The sequence below is a fragment of the Podarcis melisellensis genome, assembly GCF_964234715.1.
Source record: "Podarcis melisellensis genome assembly, chromosome: 10".
Lineage (NCBI taxonomy): Eukaryota > Metazoa > Chordata > Lepidosauria > Squamata > Lacertidae > Podarcis > Podarcis melisellensis.
This window is the reverse complement of record NC_138542.1, coordinates 60,359,642-60,379,396: the sequence shown is the minus strand read 5'-3', so window position 1 is coordinate 60,379,396 and position 19,755 is coordinate 60,359,642. Positions and strand designations below refer to the sequence as shown.

General features: G+C 44.5%; 1 protein-coding gene across 4 annotated transcripts in view; it reads right to left on the bottom strand.

Annotated features, from left to right (window-relative positions):
• Positions 1–19,755, bottom strand: part of PTPRO (protein tyrosine phosphatase receptor type O) — a 135,522-nt gene that overhangs the window by 10,688 nt on the left and 105,079 nt on the right. For 3 of the 4 annotated variants that reach the window (XM_081926800.1, XM_081926797.1, XM_081926799.1), the window contains 9 exons: positions 18,700–18,768; positions 15,974–16,057; positions 14,638–14,673; positions 10,377–10,458; positions 9,095–9,185; positions 6,700–6,776; positions 5,367–5,501; positions 1,680–1,802; positions 741–895 (listed from right to left, as the gene is read on the bottom strand). In XM_081926800.1, the coding sequence (XP_081782926.1) occupies positions 741–895; positions 1,680–1,802; positions 5,367–5,501; positions 6,700–6,776; positions 9,095–9,185; positions 10,377–10,458; positions 14,638–14,673; positions 15,974–16,057; positions 18,700–18,768 (852 nt within the window). The remainder of the gene's footprint in view (positions 1–740; positions 896–1,679; positions 1,803–5,366; positions 5,502–6,699; positions 6,777–9,094; positions 9,186–10,376; positions 10,459–14,637; positions 14,674–15,973; positions 16,058–18,699; positions 18,769–19,755) is intronic. The other variant, XM_081926798.1, reaches the window with a different exon arrangement.

The following is a 19,755-nucleotide window of genomic DNA, read 5'->3' as shown; positions in this document are numbered from 1 at the left end:
TTTGTGGAGTTCGTAACCCAAAGTATTCATAAGCAAGACTATTCATAACCTGAGGTACCACTGTATGCTACAACTGCGGCTAGAATACTGCTAGCACAAAGATGGAAAAGTGTTGAAATACCAACTAAAGGAGAATGGCAAGGAAAACAGATGGAAGATGCTGAAATGGCAAAATTAACGGAAAGACTTCAAGACAAGGACAATAGAGACTTGAAGAAAGACTGGGAACTATTCATGTCATGTTTACAGAATCAATGTAAAAAAATGGACTCATTCTCAGGGTTTGATTAAACACTTGCAATTAACAAAATAAATGTAGGAAATAGAATGAGGATGTTGAAATGATAAGAGAATAATAATATTCATGTTAAAAAATGGAATAAGAAATAACCAATAAGCATGGAGAGATGATATGCCAAAAAACCAGAAGTGGAAGCTGAGGGAAGTCGTGGAGGGGAGGGGGAAATTGGGGAATGGTATTTTTGATATATGTTATGATATTTTGATGTTAAAAAATGTAAAATTTCACTAAAATTTGTTTTAAACTGTTTTTTAAAAAAAATTAATTTAATTTAAAAAATTAAATGAAACAATAAAAATACTAAGAATTAAATGAAACAATAAGAATATTAACAACAACAAATTGCGCAGCCATCTTTGTGAGCACTTCGAAGGCATTGCAACAACCTTCTCCGCCTCTTGCTCTGCTAATGTCTTCTAGGCAGAGATGAGATGCTCACCTGCAATGTATGATCATGGGGCCTTTGCTTTTTGCTGCCTGCTGCCTGGCCATCTGTACAAACTGCAAGATGCTTTCTGCTGCGTTTGTGGGAGGGACTCCGTGGTCAGGCCAAGCCGTGTAATTAAAATGCATCACATCCTGTACCTCATCGGCCTGGGGGAAAGAGAAAGAAAAGTGGTGCTTAGTAGCCGTTGCCTTTATAATTCAGTGACTACCAACCCCATACCAGGGACGTTTTGAAAGGTGAGAAAGGTCACCATTGGAATTTACCTCCTGATGAAAGTCACAGTCCCTGGAAATCCAGATTGGGGCAACAGCAGGAGTAAAGGGTTAAAGCACCCAGACCCCGACCCCAGCCAGGGCCCTACTCAAGATTGGCTGCTTTAAAATAAACCTTCCCAAAATTATTATCATTCTTATAATTTTGCAAATTTATAAACCTCCTCACAGCCTAAGGCCCTCAAAGAGGTGTGTAAGATAAAATGAAAAATAAAATACAAATCCCAAGAACAATTAAATCCATTTCTACAGACTGCAAAAACTATAAAGCCATTCCCATAGATGCCCCGTTGGTATTTCATCAATGACTGGGTCAAACCTCCAGGAAAGCCTTCTTAAACAGAAACGTCTTCAGTAAGTGCCTAAAACATCACGGCTAATTTCAGCCGGCAATCTATTCCAGAGGGTTAGAACTGCAACACTAAAAGCCCAGTTTCTAGTATAAGCTATGTGCACTTTTGGGGCATGCAGTACTTTCAGCAGGGCCCTATCTAAAGACCCCAATTGCTGGGCAGTGGTATATATGGGGCAAGCCAGCCCACTATGGATACACGTTATTAAGAAAAGGTTTGTGTTTACAAGAGGTTTGAATTTAGATCCAAACTTTGCAGGACTAACAACATTAGTAACAACAAAAAAACCCTTTACATTGACCTACATAGTTGATTCTGAAATTCCTAAAGACCCAATCCGATTGCTCTTCTTCAGACAGCATCTCCACTGTGATGTCCCCATAAGGAACCAACTCTTCTGTGAAAGGCCAATAGTGATCACATTTCACCTGGAAGAAAAAGAGTCAAGGAAAACTTTTCAAAGCCTTGGTAAGGATCGTAGCTTAAGCCCAAATCCAAAGAACAAAAGGTTTAGGAGTAAATGCTACACCAGGCACCCCCAAACTTGGCCCTCCAGCTGTTTTGGAACTACAGTTCCCATCATCCCTGACCACTGGTCCTGTTAGCTAGGGATGATGGGAGTTGTAGTCCCAAAACAGCTGGAGGGCTGAGTTTGGGGGTGCCTGCTCTACAGAAATCTGGAGCCGAGTCCCTAAGACGGTTGGATGGCACCTTTTATGGCTCCTTCTGGCAACTCCTGCAGCTGGTGCCAAACGTATTGCTCTGCTTTCCTTTGAACCCTATCAGCAAGGCCAAGAGGGGGGTTTTGTCGTCTGGGCAGCCCAGGACCCCCATACAGACTGCCCAGGCTTCTCTGGAGGTGCTGCTAATGTAGCAATTTGTAGCACTGCTAATGTAGCAATTTGACTTCACCTCCAGAGAGGCACTCTATTGCCTCTCAAAACAGAAAGATGCCAACTTTGTGTGTATAAAAATATATGCACACAATTTCTGCTAAGGACTAGAAACATAGTTTTTTCAATAATAATAATAATATAATAATAATTTCTGGGCGGCTCCCAATCAAGTGTTAAAAACAATACAGCATTAAATATTAAAAGCTTCCCTAAACAGGGCTGCCTTCAGATGTCTTTTAAAGATAGGATAGCTGCTTATTTCCTTCACATCTGAAGGGAGGGTGATCCACAGGGTGGGCGCCACTACTGAGAAGGCCCTCTGTCTGGTTCCTTGTAACCTCACTTCTTGCAATGAGGGAACCGCCAGAAGGCCCTCGGTGCTGGATCTCAGTGTCCGGGCTGAACGATGGGGGTGGAGACGCTCCTTCAGGTATATAGGACCTTTAGGGCTTTAAAGGTCAGCACCAACACTTTGAATTGTGTTTGGAAATGTACTGGGAGCCAATGCAGATCTCTCAGAACCGATGTTATGTGGTCCCGGCGGCCACTCCCAGTCACCAGTCTAGCTGCCGCATTCTGGATTAATTGCAGTTTCCGAGTCACCTTCAAAGGTAGCCCCACATAGAGCGCATTGCAGTAGTCCAAGCGGGAGATAACCAGAGCATGCACCACTCTGGTGAGACAGTCCGCAGGCAGGTAGGGTCTCAGTCTGCGTACCAGGTGGAGCTGGTTTAGGAATAAACTCTACACAAATCCAGAGCAGAGTCCCTAAGACGATTGGATGTTGCCTTTTATGCCTCCTTCTGGCAACTCCTGAAGCCAAGCTGGTGCCAAACGTATTGCTCTGCTTTCCTTTGAACCCTATCAGTAAGGTTGGGGGGGGGGTCTTGTCGTCTGGTCAGCCCAGGACCCCCATACAGACTGCCCAGGCTTGTGCCCTGATAGGTCACTTTGGTACTGCTAATGTAGCAATTTGACTTCACCTCCAGAGAGGCACTCTATTGCCTCTCAAAACAGAAAGATTCCAACTTTGTGTGTGCATGTTTGTATGAAAATATATGCACACAATTTCTGCTAAGGACTAGAAACATAGGGGTTTTTTTCTTAAAAAAAAAAAGAATTTTTAGAAGCTGAATTCTGCAACCAGCTCCATGTGCTGTGCATGGCAAGTACGCACACACACAAAAAACCACACAGAGTCTATTCCTGTGATGGGACAATGAGCTACTTGTGCGTAAAAGGGTTGGTCCTTCAGAGTTTGCTCAGCGTAGCAAAGCTCTGCCTTGAGCGGAGCCCTTTGACATGGCTCCGTCAGTCGCTGGTAGAATCCGACAGTGGGCGCCTGCGGAAACGCTTCCAGCATAAAAGCTGCTTAACGGAAACACGTCTCCTGGATTCCCTGCGTGACAGTTTCCGGCGAGGGGTGGGGGTTCCTAAAGGGGGCCTTGATACCTCTTCGCTGTTCTCACTGGAAGTGTCCCAGAGCCTCTCCTCCGATTCCCTTCCCCTTGGAGCTCCTGCTCCCCCCCTACTGGTTCCCTCTTCTGCTGCAGAGTCTCTCCTATTCTCCTGGAGCCCTTCCGCCACCTGTTCTTCCGATGGCAATTTCCTGACAATTCCCTATAAAGGTTTGACCTCTGATATGTAGCAATGTGATTACTGAGGGCTGTATTTCATTGTATGTTTTCCGTAAACCTGATTACACATGGAACGTAAGGGAAAGCATGTCATATAATGTGGAGATAAGATGTGAATGTAATCTTCTCCCTATTATAACAAGGGAACCGCTCCCCGGGGAGTCAGTAAACTGCATGCTGCGGGAAGCTAACATTTGCTTTGATGTCCCTACATCAGAAGTATGAATGGTTTTGGAGATAGTGGAGAAAATATATCTGTCTGTGCATTTCGTAGTACTAGAACGAAGGCCCTCAATGAGACTGAGTGGCAGGAGGCTTCAGTCAGAAAAAGAGGAAGCACATCGTGCCATGCGTAACTCTAACCCAGTGGAAATCACTTCTACAAAATGTGGTGATGGGTCAATAGATTAGATGGCTTTAAAGTGACAGTGTGGTGCAGTGGTTAGAGCATCTGACAACACCTGGAACAGCAGGGATCAAATCCTGACTCAGGTATGAAGGTGGTCTTTGGCCAATTACAGGTTTTCAGTCCAAGCTGCCTCTCAGGACTGATTTAAGGATAAAACAGGCACAAGGAAGGACCGCTTACTTGTTTTATTGCATTTGTATCTCACCTTTCTCTCAAAATAGCTAAAGGGGGCATACATGGTTCTTCTCCCCTTCCTCGATTACCCTGTGAGGTAGGTTAGGCAGAGAAGCAGTGACTTGCCCAAGATCACGCAGTGAGCTTCATGGCCAAGTAAGGATCTGAACTCTGGTCTTCCAGGTCCCAATCCGATACTCTTACCACTGTGACACACTGGTTCTCACCAAGTACATCACCTTGAACTCTTGGGAGAAGGGGTGGGATATAAATAAAATAAACAGATATTAGTAAAATTAATGGAGTGTGGTTCTATTGATAAAAATTAGCCGTGACGACTAAACAGAACCTCCATGATTTGAGGCAGTGTATATTTGATTTGAAGCAGTGTATATTTGATTATGGGACGCGGGTGGTGCTGTGGGTTAAACCACAGAGCCTAGGGCTTGCCGATCAGAAGGTTGGCAGTTCAAATCTCCGCAACAGAGTGAGCTCCCATTGCTCGGTCCCTGCTCCTGCCAACCTAGCAGTTTGAAAGCACGTGAAAGTGCAAGTAGATAAATACGTACCGCTCCAGCGGGAATCTAAACGGTATTTCCGTGCGCTGCTCTGGTTCGCCAGAAGCGGCTTAGTCATGCTGGCCACATGAACCGGAAGCTGTATGCCGGCTCCCTCAGCCAATAAAGCAAGATGAGTGCCGCAACCCCAGAGTCGGCCACGACTGGACCTAATGGTCAGGGGTCCCCTTAACACCCTATTTATGATGACTATGGCATTCTGAATGACTGTAACCGAGAACAGAATTCTGGGGGTAAGAGGGAACGTAGATCCACTGCAGATTTCGAGAGGCTTGGAGGATTTTCCACACATACATACCCTTCTTTTCTCATTGCATTGTGTGAGCATGACGATGATTTGTGACTTCTGCTGGAGAACCATCTTCCAGAAGTCGTTCCTCGTCTCTGGCAGTGGCCCCTGGGTGGCGATGTACTCTTGGGGAGAGTTGTAACCCTAAAAGAGAAAGCGTGTGGTGGCTCCTTTGGGTTGGCTTTAGATTTGAGGTATTTATTTCAAAAGCACAGGAACAACATAGGAAGCTGCCTCATACTGAATGAGGTGGAATCACCATTAAATGGGAACCGATTCAAATTTCTTCCCCACCCATTACTTTTCACACACATTCGCTCTCGAGTCATCTTGGCTTCTCCTTCCGCAGAGCCATGCTGGGTTAGGACTGCACTTGTCCTTCCCATTTTATCAACTGGTCTTGACCACAACCATCACAGATTGTTATTTTTTGCACATGTCTGATAGTGCTTCAGAGCCTCAGTCAATCTTGGCAGGTACTTCAGTCCTTCTGCCCACTCCCCTCTTGTAAGGTTGCCTGCATGTAATTCCATCCTCGTGTAAGAAAAAGAAAAGAGGTATATTGGGGGACACTGTCAAAATATGCCTTCCTTTCTCTGAGGATCTCAGCTCCATCCGGGGTCCCGTTTCCTGAACAAGCGGGTCTGGGACAGAATGTTAAGAATGGGCTTTAATTCATCACTGCAGGTGGGCCTCGTAACAAAAATACAAGCCTATACTTGTAGCATTTCTCTCTCTCAAAACGTTAAGTGGTATATAAATTATCTAAATAAGTACGAAGCTTGATTGACAAGCTCATAGAGTCTGTTCCTCCTTAAGGCCCCTTTCCCTTCCTCTCTCTGAAAGTTCACCTGCTACCAGTGCTTTTTTTCTTAAAAAAATATGTTTAGGGGTACTCTCATTTTCCTACTCATATTGAAATACTGCCCCTCAATGAGGCCAAACTTAGATTCACAAAATGTTTAGGGGTATGTGTACCCCTGCGTCCCACCCCCCGAAAAACAGCCCTGCCTGCCACCAATATTCAGTAAATCCCATGATTATAGAGGTGCTTCGTGCATCATTTCAGCCTTTAAAAATGGATTAGGCTTGTAATTGAAATACATATACACACCTGAATTCCAAGGGAATTTGTCATGCATATGGGAAACCCCCCCCCCTAATTTTGGTATGGTTCTGTCTCACTTTTAAATTGATTTCCACTCAACCACGTTCTCTATTAAGGGGGGCGGGGAATATGTTGAAAGATTTGGCTCTTGCACTGCCGTGCGTCTTATTTTGCAAGCCACCACCCTCACCCTCATATTATTCTTTTGGATGCTTTTGAGTCCAGTTCACTTACAGGGATATAGTTGGCATTGATGTAATCTGAACCTTCTTCTTCGTTCATTGAGACCAATCGAACTCGGCTGAAATCATCTGCAAAAGGAAGAAGACCCAAAGGTGGATGGAACTTGAAGCATCGCCACAAACCAGGCAGCTCCTAATTAAACCTCTGAAAGCTTAAAGCATAAATTTGCAGATATTCTGAGCAAAAGGTGAGGCTGCAGGCTGGTCCATTTAATGAATGCTTTGGTAAATTTGTAATCTTTAGCGCAAGGCGATCCCTTCACTACTGTCACTTCCAAACATCCTTCAGTTGGGGTCCCTTGGAACTTATTAAGACTATTTAGGAATGTTGCATAGCTGAATACAGTGGTACCTCAGGTTAAGTACTTAATTTGTTCCAGAGGTCTGTTCTTAACCTGAAACTGTTCTTAACCTGAAGCACCACTTTAGCTAATGAGGCCTCCTGCTGCCGCCGCACCCCTGGAGCATGATTTCTGTTCTCATCCTGAAGCAAAGTTCTTAACTTAAGGTACTATTTCTGGGTTAGCGGAGTCTGTAACCTGAAGCGTATGTAACCTGAAGCATATGTAACCTGAAGCGTATGTAACCCAAGGTACCACTGTACATATATATGCATATTCATTGCTAACAATTCTGAATCCTACCCAAAACAGAAAGGGTTGTATTCTATGCTAGTCCTACTCAACTCCAAGAAAGTTATTATACATGAATGAACTTTCAATGGGTGTACTCTAAGGCAGTGTTTCCCAACCTTGGGTCTCCAGCTGTTTTTGGACTACAACTCCCATCATCCCTAGCTAGCCAGACCAGTGGTCAGGGATGATGGGAACTGTAGTCCAAAAACAGCTGGAGACCCAAGGTTGGGAAACACTGCTCTAAGGAACCCTCTGAATGACCTGCTGCTTGAGCATTCTCCCTGATTTGCTTCAAGAAAGCTTATATGGAGGTGAAGCTACAAGGTGTGACGGAAAAGTTTGGTGCATGGTCACAGAAATCGAATAAGTGAGAAATATTCGAGCATACAATCAGCATCGGAAACCCACAAAATGCTCACAATTGTGTACAGAGATGAAGCTGTAACTCGAAAGACAGTGTATGAGTGGTTTAAGTGTTTCCGTGAAGGGCGGCAAACCATCGAAGATGACCCTCAGTCTGGCGGACAGTCGACAGGCAAAACGGCAGCAAATGTCAACAGAGTTCATGAGTTATTGATGCAGAATCGGTGTTTGTCCGTCCAAATGAGGGTGGAAGAATTGCATATTCTGTGTGAAATCGTTACTGAGGTTACTGAGTTGTCCCACCCTCCATATTCTTCCGATCCTGCCCCACCGGATTTCTTTCTTTTTCTAAAACTGAAAGGACACAGATTTTCCAATATTTCACACATCCAAGCTGCTGTGATGAAGGAACTTGAAGCAGTACAAAAAGAGGACTTCTCCAGAAGTTTCCAACAGTTCTACGAATGTTGTCAACGGTGCATTCTATCAGAGAGGGCCTACTTTGAATGCCTGGGAGGTATGTATGTTTGATTATTTCTTGCTGTCTGATTTCTGTGACCATTCACCAAACTTTCTGGTCACACCTTGAATTCATTCTGATTTGTTTGTGGGGCAGCCAGAGGACAATGAGCAGTCAATCCTGCACTCATCCTGGCTTGCTTGCAGGGTCTTGACACATCATCCCAGTTGTCATTCGTTCATCCCACACTTTGCATTTCCCCATAACCCTCCAAATTTCAAGAAGTCTGGTTTATTAAAACAAAAAGTGGACTTGTTGCTCTAGGGCAGGGTTTCCCAAACATGGGTTTCCAGTTGGTCTTGGACTACAACTCCCATCATCCCTAGCTAGCAGGACCAGTGGTGAGGGATAATGGGACTTGTAGTCCACAAACAGCTGGAGACCTAAGCCTGGGAAATGCCGCTCTAGATTGACAGAGCCACTGAAAAGTGCAAATCTAACATTCTGGGATTTGATTGAACTCTCTTCTGCAAAATTCAGCCTGGAAGCAACCTTAGTTGGATACAACCCAAAGGAGTGAAATAAACTGGTAATGGAATAAATATAGGAAAACCAGCTGTTGTGGTGATAATTCAGATGGGAGTTATGTTTATGGGCTCAGATCAGCTTACAAATGCTTCCTTCTTTCCCTCACATTCTCCCTCTAGATCAGAGGAAGAGAACAGGCAGTAATAGCAAGAGAATCAACATGAGGACATCTACTAGGGCCTGGGTCTCAGCTGGTGTCTGACAGTTGACCTCAGGCCCTGAACGTGTCACAGAATTCCTATGCATCAACCTGATTCCTAAGGGTTAGAATTGGTGTTACGGGTATCCTGCAGCACACAAGTCAAAGCAGCCATAACAGGCACATCCCCACAATAACGTACAAGGGAGGATATTCGTGTAGCGGTTTTTACTGCGGTTCATGGGGAGGTCAGCTGCAAAGTGTGGGATATCCAGCCCAATCAGCTTCAGTTCCTGTAGAAGACACAAAATAAAATGGCGTCATTAAGATCACCCATCTTAGGTCTTCAACCTACAAGTAGGTCACACCCAAACCAAGATGGAAGTCGTAGTCTAAAACATAGTGGATACAATTCAACATGACGGATGAAATTCAACGTCGCACTCTTCCAGTTGCTTTCATCTGCACAAGCAATTCAGTTGGCCAAACAGAACAATCCCCCTACCCTGTTCTGGGGGTTCTCTTGCCCCACCAGAGCCAATTTCATGGGTGTGGGGGGAGCACAGGAGAGGAGAGGGGTAAAAAAGTCCCATTGCACTAGCAAAAGTTGCACTTCTGCAGGGCTTCTGTTGACAAGGTGGGATATTCCTAAATTTTACTTGGAGTATACCCATTGAAATTAATTGGGCATGGCTAAGCTAGGTTATTGATTTCAATGGGTCTACTCTGAGTAAATCTTACTTGACCACCACTACTGAATGGATACTGTTAATGGAAAATAAATTGCTGCTCAGATGGAGGGGGACTTGTGCTGGGCATTCCTGAAAGCTGAATGCTTCCTGTGGGCTGCCAGTTAATGAACTGCAAGCCATAAGCTATTCAGATAGTCCTTGTTCCGGTTCCCTATCAAGCCAAGGCTGAAGCAGGGTCTATGCATTGCACAAGATGAGGTGACAGAATTCTGAACAGTACTACTTTAGACAACAAGGGAGTGTGTTTGCACGTGTTGTTTTAATGCTTCCCCATCTAACAAACCTCCTGGCATGAAATAAACTAGCACATCAAAGAAAAGGAATGTAAGAAACATTACCTGCTAGATTTCTTCATGCAGGGGGATTTAAAGAAAATGTAGGCGAGCTTCTAAAAATGTAATCTGCCACCTCCACTCTGCCGTGTCAAAGCTCAACGATGTGCTTTGAGCCAGTGTAGTGTAGTGGTTAGAGCGCTGGTTCAAATCCCTGCGTAGCCATGAAACTCACTGGGTGACCCGGGACCAGCCACGGCCTCTAGCCCACTTCAAAGGGTGGTTGTGAGGTTAAAATGGGGAGGAAGGGAACCCTACATACGACCTTCATATCCTTGGAGGAAAAGTGGGATATGAATGTGATAAATGATGAAAGCGCCGCCAATTCACTCTCTGTCATTCCATTCTGCGCAATTTGCTGAGTTACATCTAGCAAGCTAATATCCGCGTCAGGACATACCTCAAACTGCAGAGAGAATTTGTAATCGGAATCTTTCGCCATATCTTTGATGTAGCTGTCAAAATCATCCAGCTGGACGGGGCTTTAAAAACAAAGATATAGCATGTAACAAGCGAAACAGAAGGGGGAAACCAGATAAGATATTCATAAGCTAAGAAAGAGAAAGAAAGAAAGAGGCTGGATGAATAAAAGAAGACCCATCCCTTGGTGCCTAAAGAAAAGTAGCTTTGGTGCAGGAAAAAACCCCTTGAAGAGGGCATTCCAAAGCAGAGGGGGCAGAATTCAAAAAACCCTCACTGAATAAAGAAGCCTTTCCAAACCCGGTGCTCTCCAGATATAAAGGTAAAGGGACCCCTGACCATTAGGTCCAGTCATGGCCGACTCCGGGGTTGCGGCGCTCATCTCGCTTTAGTGGCCGGGGGAGCTGGCGTACAGCTTCCAGGTCATGTGGCCAGCATGACTAAGCTGCTTCTGGCAAAGCAGAGCAGCATACGGAAACGCCATTTACCTTCCCACTGGAGTGGTACCTATTTATCTACTTGCACTTTGACGTGCTTTCGAACTGTTAGGTTGGCAGGAGCAGGGACCGAGCGACAGGAGCTCAACCCGTCACGGGGATTTGAACTGCTGACCTTCTGATCGGCAAGTCCTAGGCTCTGTGGTTTAACCCACAGCGCCACCCGCATCTCTAGATATAGGAAAGGCTAAAACTGAGTGACAGAAGGGCTCAAGCTGAGTCCAACACCCAGCATCTCCAGGAAGGATTGGGAGTGACCCCTGTCCAAAAACCTGAAGAGTCACTGCCAGCCAGTGTAGAAATGATGGTTAACATGTGTGGTTTCTTCATGGTTAATAAACCATGGTTAAGCAGCTGGGCCAGGTTCAGGTGGTGGTTTATAACCATGGCTTAGAGTTATGTGCCAACCAGACTTCCTATGAGTTCCTTTCACATTTTCTGCAGTTCCCATAATGCTCAGCAGCCCCAGCTAATGCTAATTCTATTTATTAAAAAGTACATTTTAAATGCGAAGATACATTTAACGTCAGGTCTAATTTATTTTTCTATTTCTAGGGATGAAGAAAATACACACCGTCAAATCTTGTGAGGTTTCTTAGGAGGCTGACTTAGAAAGTGCCAACCTTTAAAACTGAAGCTGAAAATATCCAGCTCTCCCTTCCGTTTAAAAAAGCACAAAACCTCTAAATGTCACCCACATCTAATACTATAGCATCGGACATCAAAATATGAATTTGTATTAGCACTCAAGAGGCTGACATGATCTAGCAAACCACAGCTGACATTTCACAGCATCAGAAATGGCCACAATCAATATCTGACAGTATCTGACAATGGACTTGCAACAGCATTTAGTGATATTTGTACTAATGGTTTCATTCTTCCCAACTATAAGCACCCTGCTGACAGACAGACGGAGAAACTATGAACCACTGATGTCAAATTTTGACTCTGAAACTGGAATGTCAAATGTTGATGTCAAAATCTAAAGGGTAAAAATCTGAAAACCATCCAGATTTTTTATTTCCCACAATTTTGTCTCAGCTCTGTAAGCCTTTGTGTCAGGAAATCAGTAACAGAACTATAAAAAAAGCCCATATTGTCCCTGATCCAGCTAAAGTGAGGCCTGCAGATAAAGTGGCAAAACTGTGTCTGGACTATACCACTTGGCACTTCAGGAAGGGGCTCACATGGTTAAATCACTGGTATTCGCTGTTGTTGCTTTCAGTTTGCAAACGATACATAATTATTACACACACACACCACAATTTGCATTGGGCTTCCTTTCCATTGAAATAATTGGGGTTGAATAATGTAACAACACCACAATTTACATAATGTATGTAATGGCTTACGTAAATGACGTAAGTTTCATAAATTTCACCTCATTGGACAGAAAGAGGAATAATGTAATTTTTGGCAAAACATGAACTGCAGCAGACTGGAAACAGTGCTGCAGGCAACAAATATAGAGCAGAATCAAAAATTATGCCTTCTTACATATCTAGTTCCAAAACAGGTTCACCACCTCACTGGTCTTGGGGCTTAGTTGTTACTTTCAATGGAACACAGACAAGAATAACTTTAACTGGATCAGGGCCACTGTGGAAACTTGCCTTAATTTGTTAAATTTATACTCTGAATAATGAAGAAGAGGCAAACAACTTTATCTCGCCTGATTATTCATGTTCCAATTAGCAAATAGTGAAGCAGATACACACATTCCCCCCATTTCCTTGAAGCAGCAAACCCCAAGGAACTTGCCTCTTATCAACAGTTAATTACTCCTGTTTACCTGTTAGCATTAATGATCCAGTGCATAATTAGCAACTGCCATTAGAGCGCTGTGCTGAGAGAGGGGAACGGCACTGATAACACATACGTTGCTGAGATTTTTCACATTTTGTCATTGTTAATGAAAGGCAAACCCTGCCAGGGCTGTAAACTTGAGATAATTGATCTTTCCCTAATGCCTAATTTTCTGCCAGCCGGGAACATTTTTATCGTGCAATATCTGTGGCGAAGATTAAGCAGGCACATACAATTTTGTTTTGCTTAAATGTAATAGTCAGTGACATATTTGGGTTTTGAGGACCCTCGGGCAGGAAAACCCAGAAGCAGCATCAGAGCTGAGGGGCCTGTTGAACCCCTCAATGGCTGGAGCTGCTAGTTTTGCTTCCCCCAGTGCAGCGTCTGAGAAGTTCCACCACCCTGTGGCATTGTGGGTAAAATAAAAATGGCAGCATGATTTGTCAGCAAAGATGCATGGTAAGTCCTTCACCCACTTTTACCCCCTAGAGACTGTTCTCATCATTGGACATTGGTTTAAAATGATTTGTATGTTTAAATTAAGATGTATATGGATGGTTACTGTATTCTTCATGTGAGCTGAAGAATACCTTCCCACAAGACCCCAGGAAACTACCAAACATAGTTGGACTCCAGTTCACATCAGCCAGCAGTGGTCAGGGATGATGGGAGTTATAGTCCTGCAGTCAGAGGGCCAGAGATTCCCCATACCTGCCTCTGATAGTTGGACGAATAGTCCGATTCAATATATGGGAGTTCCATACGGCATATGCATTAGCAAAGGGGGGACTTGGTCCCTTTTCACTTCAGTGATAGATGTCTGTAAGGCAGGGGAAGTGAACTTCAGGACCAAAGTCTAGTTATATAAATTTAATCAATCAATTAATCAATTAAATGTGGCCCTCCAGACCTGTATTGAGCTCTCAGGACACTGTCTAAGCCAGAGCCCCTTCCAGACCCTCCAAGTATCCCTATTTTCCAGGGACAACCTCAGATTTACAGAAACTGTTCTGGTTTCTGATTTGATCTTGGAATGTCCCACTTTTCCTTAAAGGTAAAGGTAAAGGTACCCCTGCCCGTACGGGCCAGTCTTGACAGACTCTGGGGTTGTGCGCCCATCTCACTCAAGAGGCCAGGGGCTAGCGCTGTCCGGAGACACTTCCGGGTCACGTGGCCAGCGTGACATCGCTGCTCTGGCGAGCCAGAGCCGCACACGGAAACGCCGTTTACCTTCCCGCTGGTAAGCGGTCCCTATTTATCTACTTGCACCCGGAGGTGCTTTCGAACTGCTAGGTTGGCAGGCGCTGGGACCGAGCAGCGGGAGCGCACCCCGCCGCAGGGATTCGAACCGCCGACCTTTCGATCGGCAAGTCCTAGGCGCTGAGGCTTTAACCCACAGCGCCACCTGCGTCCCCACTTTTCCTTAGGACGCCCTTATTTTCATCGGAGAAATGTTGGAAGTTATGGAGTTATACCACTCCCCCCGAGCCAAGGAGATAAGTAACTATACAACCTTTAGAAGACATCTGAAGGCAGCTCTGTATAGGGAAGTTTTTAAAAAAATGTTTAATGTTTTCTTATGTTTTTATATATGTTGGAAGCCGTCCAGAGCGGCCGAAGCAACACAGTCAGATGGGTGGGGTATAAACAAACAAACAAACAAAGGATTGGCATGTGTGTGTGTGTGTGTGTGTGTGTGTGTGTGTAGCAAACCACTGAGTTTTGTGTGGCTGGACCACAGTCTACTGCCTGAGCCTCATCCATTGCTCTTCCCACTTTTGCTTCTGGCCCTGCTCACGCTTGCATGTGGCCCCCAGAATGTGTCACAGGATGAAATATGGCCCTTGGGGTTAAAAAGGGTTTCCTGCCCCTGTTGAGAAGAGATGCATGAGGGCAACAGTGACATTTCCATTAAGTGTTACAAAATGGACATACTTGGTCAGTTTCCTCTTCTTCAGTCCGTTTTTACTCCTGGAAGAGGAAGAGAATGTTGCAGTTACCTTTTGACGGCCACTTTCTGGATGGCGACAGTGTTAATCAAATGTCATGAAACAAATCTGCTAACACACACTTGAGAACACACAACGTTGTAAGAAATGATTTCTAAGCCACTTCTCCTTGGCTCACGTCCAGGTGAAGGAACAGAACCTTATATAAAAATGGAATCAAGGGAGATATGGAAGCTGAGCGTCTAGTAGGGACCCGGTTTATTAAAGGAGCTATTGCAATAACGACAGCTGCTGTAAACCAGATGTTCAGCGAACCACCAGTTAGGAGAACTGCCCCGAAGGCACATTTTAACAAGGCTTTCATGGTGTTTTTCAAACACAATACATCATTAGCTTATAGAATGCATACATCAAGAGAGGTCACGGGTCAAGGGGTTTGCACACGGCAAACATATTTAGTTCATTTCTGTAACTGAATGATTAAAATTGGGCAGATCTTAAAAGCATGACGGTTAATTGGGGTTTTGCGGGGGGGGGGGAGAACCATTGCCCTTTCAGAACAGGCACTTGTGTAATGAGAATATACCCTGAAAGGACATTTGCTTTCCTATAAAGAAACTTCTGGATACTAGTCACATCAGGGATGGGTGAAAGCTTAGCCATATCTCACTGATTATATGCAAAGTATGCAGGGTTCATTCATTCATTCAATATCCTGCCCTTTTCCCCCATAGCAGCCCAGGGCAGCAAATCTATCAATAATAAAACATTTATTTTTAACTTTATAAAAACAGTTTACAGATTTCCAAAACCAGGTATCTTAGGCTTTCCAAGAACAGTGTGTTTAGGCCATCAAAACAGGGATGTTTACTGCCACTGAAAAGGCTGTCATGGGTCAATGCCAACCAAGGAGCTCCCAGTTGGCACCCCCTGTTGGCACCAGTATCCAGAGACATTGTCCCATTCATGGAAGGGCTTGCCCATCCCTCTCACCTCACTGTGTGTGCTCCAGATTTGCTCTTTGGGAGAAGTTCCACTGTGCAAGTGGAAGTCCTTCTGCAAACAGAACAGCTTTGTCTGATACAACCCTGAAGTTCCTTGGGCATGGCTAGACAGAGTTCTGTGCAACGCCCCCCCCCCCAATTTCCTCCCCACCCAATCATAAAATGGGTGCAAGGGGCAAAGTTGCTTTCGTATTTCAAGAGTTGGACTCCGTTTTAACGCCGAGAACATATTCAACATAGATTTGAGCAAACCTAGCAGGAAATGAAAACTTTTCGGTTACAGTCGAGGAAGAAGCAAGCTGTTTGATGCAGACTTACCAAGGGTTAATATAAAACGCCAAGAGATAATCAGTCCATAGGCAGGAAGGCAACAGAGTTAGGAAAGCAAAGACACTCCTACGCCTGTGAGTATTAATAGATAATATGCAGAGAGATTAACAATTGAAGTCAGGAGGATTAGTATGACAAGCAAGAGATCAATAGGTCACATGTTAAAATCTAGACAGACAGCCTGGAAGAAGAGGTAGGGTTGTTAGAGGCCCTAGCTAAGACCATGGGCATAGTCAAGGCTATATAATGAAAAAGAGGAATTGATCCCTGTTTTCTGGGATGCAGCAACCAACGACACTGGGGGGAGTAAACCAGCTACTCCTCACACTATTCACCCACAATCGTATCCCCTTTTAAACCTCCCCAGGGACCCTCTTGCCACCCCAGAGGCTCAAGTAAATTCATAGCATTGGGCTGCTCCGTTTGGGGTTCCTTGTTAGCGTAACTACAGCTTGGATCATTAATTAGCTAGAGCGTTTGATCTTCCGCCTTTGGTGCCATATCAAAGAAGCCCCCCGAAAAGAGGATTAATGATTGCTGCAGAGGGCTCTCTGCTTCTGGGAGCTCAAAGAGGGAATAAAGGTTGATTTCCGCTTAGTTCATTAGCTGCATCAATATTTACAGGGCCTGCTGGTGGCTTTCATTCAGTTTGGGAAGTTTTTATCATCAAAAGACTTGCTTCGGCGCCATATCAAATCGATTTTGCCAGTTGCGCCAGCCGGCTGCACCTCATAAAATCCGCAAAATACCTTCACATCTGCCCGCTCCCCATACCAGCCCTTTAACTGATTGGCCCATGGTCTTGGGGTCTTCCACTGTTTGGGGGAAGCACCTGCCTCACATGGTGATATCCGGAGTCTCATCTGCACATCACGGTAAGCCAAAGCTGGTTACCAGATAAGCTAATTAAAGCATCAGTAACTGCCCGAGGCCACTCACAATCCAGAATAGGAGATGAGACAGTATATAATATAATGTAATGTAATGTAATTAATATAATATAGGGATGCGGGTGGCGCTGTGGGTTAAACCACAGAGCCTAGGACTTGCCGATCAGAAGGTCGGCAGTTCGAATCCCTGTGACGGGGTGAGTTCCCATTGCTTGGTCCCTGCTCCTGCCAACCTAGCAGGTCAAAGGCACCTCAAAGTGCAAGTAGATAAATAGGTACCGTTCCGGCAGGAAGGTAAACGGTGTTTCCGTGCGCTGCTCTGGTTCGCCAGAAGCAGCTTAGTCAAGCTGGCAACATGACCCGGAAGCTGTCCCTCAGCCAATAAAGTGAGATGAGTGCCGCAACCCCAGAGTTGTCCGCGACTGGACCTAATGGTCAGGGGTCCCTTTACCAAGATACTCTGCTGTAGCTGGGAGAAGCAGGTTGGCACAGTGGAAGCGGACTGGACGCCACAACAGTCCCACTGTTCACAGCCGAGATGGACGCTCAATGGAACAGAGGACACTCCCAGCTCTCCCTGGATATGCCAGGGATTGAACTTGGAGAACCTTCTGCATGCAAAGCAGGTGTTCTATCACTGAGCTACAGTCCTTGCCTAGGATTCTGGATTTCAGAGAAGCGGTAGCTAGCAGCAGGTATTTACAAACTGAGAAGAAGGAGGAAGCATCTCAATAGACATGTTTCGGATTTCATGACACGACCCTAAGCGCATTTACTTTGTACTGGCTGAAAGACTTGGAGGAAACTTCCAAAGGTATCTGTGGGTCTAAATATGTTTTAAATTAATAAGTCCTTGAAGAGAAAGCCACCCAGGTCTCTCTGCCTTGCTTGCTCTCTCTCTCTCTCTCGGCCAATATTTATAGAAAGACAGAAGAGGTACCAAGGGCCATCTAGTCCAATCCCCTTGATTATCATATGGGAGACACCAGGCTTGTGGGTGAACAAGAGCATTAACTGATGATCCCTTAAGCATTTTTCTCATTGCAGAACTCATTGCAGATTCATTGACCAGATTTTCTGGACTCTTTATTGCTATGGGAGATTGTATGTCCAGGGGAGGAAAAAGCAGCATTTGTCTTCCCTGACTCACATAACCAGATGCTTGAGCACTGCAGTTTCTCAGTGGAAATAGCTAAGGTTGAAAGGCACGACCTCAATCAAATGAAATGCAATGCTTAAAAGGTCAAAGAGGACGGGGAAGGAGTGCTATAGGTGTACTGTACCGTTTTGTTGTATGGATAGCCTTGGGAAGAATGTTGTTCTTGAAAGGCGGTACGAAAATTTATTTAGATAATGAATAAATAGCTGTTTTCAGTGCCATGTGGTCTCTGGAAGGCTGTGGGGGAGGGAAATGAACATTTTGTCTGAAAAGGGGCCCCCTGTTCTAGGGCTGCTTCCCAGAGGTGATGTGACTGCAAATAAAGGGACTGGTGACCTCCTGCTTCCAAAAAAAAAATAAAAAAAATTGTCCAGTAGCACCTTGGAGAACTAAGTTTTTTTAAAACAATCTTTTTCAAGATTTGTTTTATTTATTTTTATTTATTTTGGGGAAAGAATGGGGTAAAAATCATACAGATGAATAAATAATATAAAATGTACGTCCTATTTAAAATGTGGGATCCAACTGTTAACGTTTGAATTGCAATATCTATCTCACAGCAAACATTATTTAGAGTTAGGGCCAAAAAAACCCAAAACTCAATACACATCAAGTATCCAGGCAAATGTAACAGTAGCTGTAATAAAACTTTGGGCATCGCTTACCAGTTATATGGCAGTTTTCCATCTCTCTCCAATGAAGCAAAGTTCACAAAGGTTCCAGCTCCACATTCCCTGGTATTGGAAGAAGATCTCAAGTGATTATTGGTAGATCGGCCTCTGTCTCTCTCACTATCTTTAATCTGTCCTGGATCTGCCTTTTCCTTCCCTCCTTCTTACTAGATCAATAAATTTGTCCATGATGAAAATACACCCCCAGTGGACACAGCGAGGCTGACTTCTGACTAAGCATGGTTAAGAATCAAACCAGACAGAGCGAGAGAGATCAGAGAATCTCTCAAGTTCTTCCCCTTCATGGTAGAGGGTTTCCCAAACGTGGGCCCCCAGCTGTTTTTCGACTACAACTCCCATACTCCCTAGCTAGCAGGACCAGGGATGATGGGGATTGCAGTCCAAAACAGCTGGAGACCAAAGTTTAGGAAGCCACATCCTGAACTGAGAACTGGGTGTCGCCGTGCTGCTCTAGCCTTCCCTCCCCAGCAATTGCAAAATTGGTTAACAGAACAATTAAGAGTCAGCAGATCTGATTGCAACCTTTGGTAGCCGGCAATATTTCTCCTCTGTTCTGTAGCATCTGCATTTGTACCGGTGAGCAAACTCAAGGAGGAGTATTGCATTTATTGCCAGGTCAGGGAACAGAAAAAGATGGTGAGCATCACCTGGAGAACAGCTGTAGCTATAAATAAGAGCCAAGCAGACATAATCCAATTTAAAAGAGCTCTGCTATTCCAAGTGCACATGTTTCACCTAAAATGTGTACAGTACATCAAATACATCCCATTTAATAAAACACCATGTCTGCGGGAGAACCAATTAACACCCCCCTTTTCTCTCTCTCAAAGTGATGCTTTGAAATGCAATTACATACCTTGTTAACCTTGAAAGGAAAGAGGAAATTATTTTTATGTACAGTGTGCATGGAAATTGTAAGGAAATAGGGAGTCTTAATCCTTCTGCAAGGGTTTCATTGATAGATGTTTGCAGAATGAATCAGTGATGGGATTAACTTGGCAACCGGGATGAGGACAGTCCTTGGACAAA